The 3119-nt window shown below is 43.3% G+C and overlaps 1 protein-coding gene across 1 annotated transcript; it reads right to left on the reverse strand.

Annotated features, from left to right (window-relative positions):
- tmem256 (transmembrane protein 256) lies at positions 1-2767 on the reverse strand. Its single transcript, XM_080519249.1, has 4 exons — positions 2647-2767; positions 2068-2105; positions 1610-1690; positions 1-507 (listed from the first exon to the last, which is right to left on the reverse strand). The coding sequence occupies exons 1-4, from the start codon at positions 2726-2728 to the stop codon at positions 364-366; spliced, it is 345 nt and encodes a 114-aa protein (XP_080375375.1). The 5' UTR covers positions 2729-2767; the 3' UTR covers positions 1-363.
- Positions 2768-3119: the final 352 nt, after the last annotated feature.

The raw sequence follows: 3119 nt of genomic DNA on the forward strand, positions 1-3119 counted from the left end.
CTGCCAATCCTTTATTGTACAAAGCTACCAGACAATTTTAATGTGATTACTGCAGAAAAATTGTCATTTCGATCAGTAAAAACTCATCACAGTCCTCCTTTACCTTCATTATTTAACTCAGAAAGCAGCAGTCACAGACAGCAATGGTAAAAAGAAAAAAAAAAAAGAAGAAGAATCTAATCGTGACCTTATCTCTCACTGACACCCACAACGAAGTGGGTTGTTTCGGTCGGTGACATTTTTACTCCGCGCCGCCCCTCAGACAACCCTTCCCAAGCCCTCCACTTCATCCGTGAGCAGCCGTGACAGTTAAGTGTCACAAGAGTGGCCCTTGTGAAGAAAACGTGAGCTGTCACATGCAGTTCAGAGAATGATGGCGAGCCATCCTGCGATCATGGCCATGCCGCCCATGGGGGCCACTTTGCGTAGTGCCGAGTCGCCCGTTAGAGCCTGGTGGTACAGAGAGCCGCAGAACATCCCCATGCCGGCTATCAGGAGGGTTCCCGCCTGGAAAGAAAGCACATTTTTACCTCGTTGATCACTGCGTGGTGTCCACTTTGTTGGACGATACACGAGGGGAAGCGTGTGCTTAAAACTAAACAGGAATCTGTGCATGCTGCATTTGGTAGATGACAAGGAGCACACAGCAATGGAGGATGGTGACTCAGCTTGTACAAATATTTCAGCAGCCAAGGACAAATGTTAGCTGAGCTATAGTTGGAAAGCAGCATTTTGTCGCCGACAAGGCGCCGTATTTCAGCACAGCTCTTTAATCCGACGCTTCAATAATGTCCCCATCCAGTTCACAACATTTTTTCGTTTTTGAATTTTTAAAACTTCTTAGGCTTTGTTCCATACATTTTAAATAGGTCCCCTTGAAGATTTCATCAGGTTTGCTATCAAGATTCTGCCTATTCACATGACATTTTTATGAAATTGTTATAAAATCTTGAAGTTTGTTAACTCATTTTAACGCTTCTACTTGTGAATGTTGGTGAGAGCGGGTGAATAAATGACCCAAATCTGGCAGATATGTCCAGAATCTGTCTGTACTAACATGACAACAACCATTTAATCGAGCATATATATTAAAGTGATCTATAATTTCAGTATTTCATGGTCATATGGGGAACAATGTTATTAAAATCCACTCTGATCTCTTTCAGGCCACCAGACCATCCTAACCAAAATGCTAATTTCACCTGACAGAGGGGGTGGCTGCTCTTCGGTGCAATTCTGGGACATGTTGTGTCACTAAAGTCACACTTCATATCACAAACAATCTAACCGAGCAAGGCAGAGTCTGCTGCTCTGTCTAAGTAAGATAACTGTTGAAAAGAGAAGAGTGATGAACTGGTGTTGGCTCCCTATTGAAATGCTGGTAACCAAAGTAAATATGTTAAATAAAGCAATGTTGTTAATTATTACAGACTGTTTCATGGGTGGAAAGACAAAATAATGGGTCATCGTCCAATCAAAATATGGCCCTTTTTAAATCAAAATAGGCAATGAGAAGTACACACAAGGTTGAGTTGACATTTTGTAATGCACAATGCACTAAAACCAGCATCCACTTTTTGAAAAGAGAACCTTCGACTCCTATACTCACCACAGCAGGTTTGCTGGAGTGGGCAGCACCCAGCAGGGCCAGGCTGTGGTAGAAATGGTACTTGTTGGCGGTTTCAAATAGCTGGAGAGGCAGACACACACAGAGACAGAGCTTTCAGACCATTCATGCCCTCTCCAACCGGCCCTCAGTTCAGTGAATCAAACGTCCTATGATGAAGGCTGCTACTATAGAGTGTAAATGGAGAATTAGAAGATGCTTAATGAGCCACTAGTGGGAAGAGGGAATAGGCTGCTGTCAGGCACCTATTACACCATTTTCATCAATCAAGACAAGTCCTTTAAACACACAGACAGGGGAACAGCCTCATACCAGAGGGAAAAACCTGTATCGTGTGCGTGCGTGTGCGTGTGTGTGTAAGAGAAGGAGTATGGCAATCAGGTCTATCATATTGTGACAAGAAATGTAAAGTTAAATGTCTTGACAGATCTATTACATACCACAAACTGGTAATCATCAGGGTCCCGGTTTTTGAAACCTGGGGGAACAGAAAATGACACATTGAACTGAAAAGTTACCTATATTATCTTGTTGCATATCACACTAACAATAACTAGAATTCTGCACATCTAAAACTCATATGAGCGCATGCAAACTGGTGCAACTGCAAGGATCAGACATCCAAGATGTGCTGATCTGATATGACAAAACATTTTATCCACAATAATTATCCTGAGGTCATTACGACCCTGCTCTACTATTTTGTCCTGCGGCTTTACTCAGCCCTCCTCCTCCATGACACACAAAGTAGGCGGGTCACCTTCATTACGAAATTGTCCTCGTAAGAAAAACAGCTTCCTGCTTGGTTTGTTATTTGTAAGCCGAATAAAAGATGAGCTCATTTAATATTAGCAGCGGCAATAGTTATATTGTTTACCGACATGCAGTCGCCAGAAACGGAAGTAAAGTTTAAGTTAGCATGTTTTCGGACGGAGGCTGGAACAGCGAGCAAAACAGACCGCTTTGGTTCTGCTAGCTTGAGGGGAGTCGGGGACAATGAGCTAATGTTTATTCCCTACCGTGAGCTCCGTATGCCCCCAGCCCCACCGCAGATGCCCCCGACAGAGCCGCTAACCTCCGCACAACAACAGAAGCAGTCATGTTTTGGAGCTACGTGAATTAGTCCAGTGTGAAACTGAGTGACAGGGGTGATGCGTTCAAGTCCCGATATAGAGGCTTCTGCTTCTCGGCTTCCAGTTTTTAAAGCGCTCAATACAAATTTATGTTCGAAGGAAAATTGTGTACAAATGTGAAACCTAATTAGTTCTGTACGTAAAGCACATCGTGTTGTATGAGTATACGTAAGGTAAAATATTTTTTCTAACACGTGTCAATGTACGTTTTTAAATCGCCTCTTGGTTGACGTTAATTCGACATTCTCATTTGTCCCTGAAGGCAGCAGGAGCTTGAGGGAAAGAAACTGACAAGCGTCCGGGCACTTCCGTTATCTGGAGACTTGAACCAAAATGGCGACTCACGTGACACAGTTTCA

Source organism: Blennius ocellaris, assembly GCF_963422515.1.
Source record: "Blennius ocellaris genome assembly, chromosome: 23".
NCBI classification, from domain to species: domain Eukaryota; kingdom Metazoa; phylum Chordata; class Actinopteri; order Blenniiformes; family Blenniidae; genus Blennius; species Blennius ocellaris.

Coding starts and splice junctions, on each gene's coding strand:
- tmem256 (XM_080519249.1), bottom strand. CDS start 2,728: ATGACTGCTTCTGTTGTTGTGCGGAGGTTAGCGGCTCTGTCGGGGGCA. Junction 1,691..2,067: donor CTGATGATTACCAGTTTGTG/GTATGTAATAGA, acceptor CTGCCTCTCCAG/CTATTTGAAACCGCCAACAA. Junction 508..1,609: donor ACTCCAGCAAACCTGCTGTG/GTGAGTATAGGA, acceptor CTTTCTTTCCAG/GCGGGAACCCTCCTGATAGC.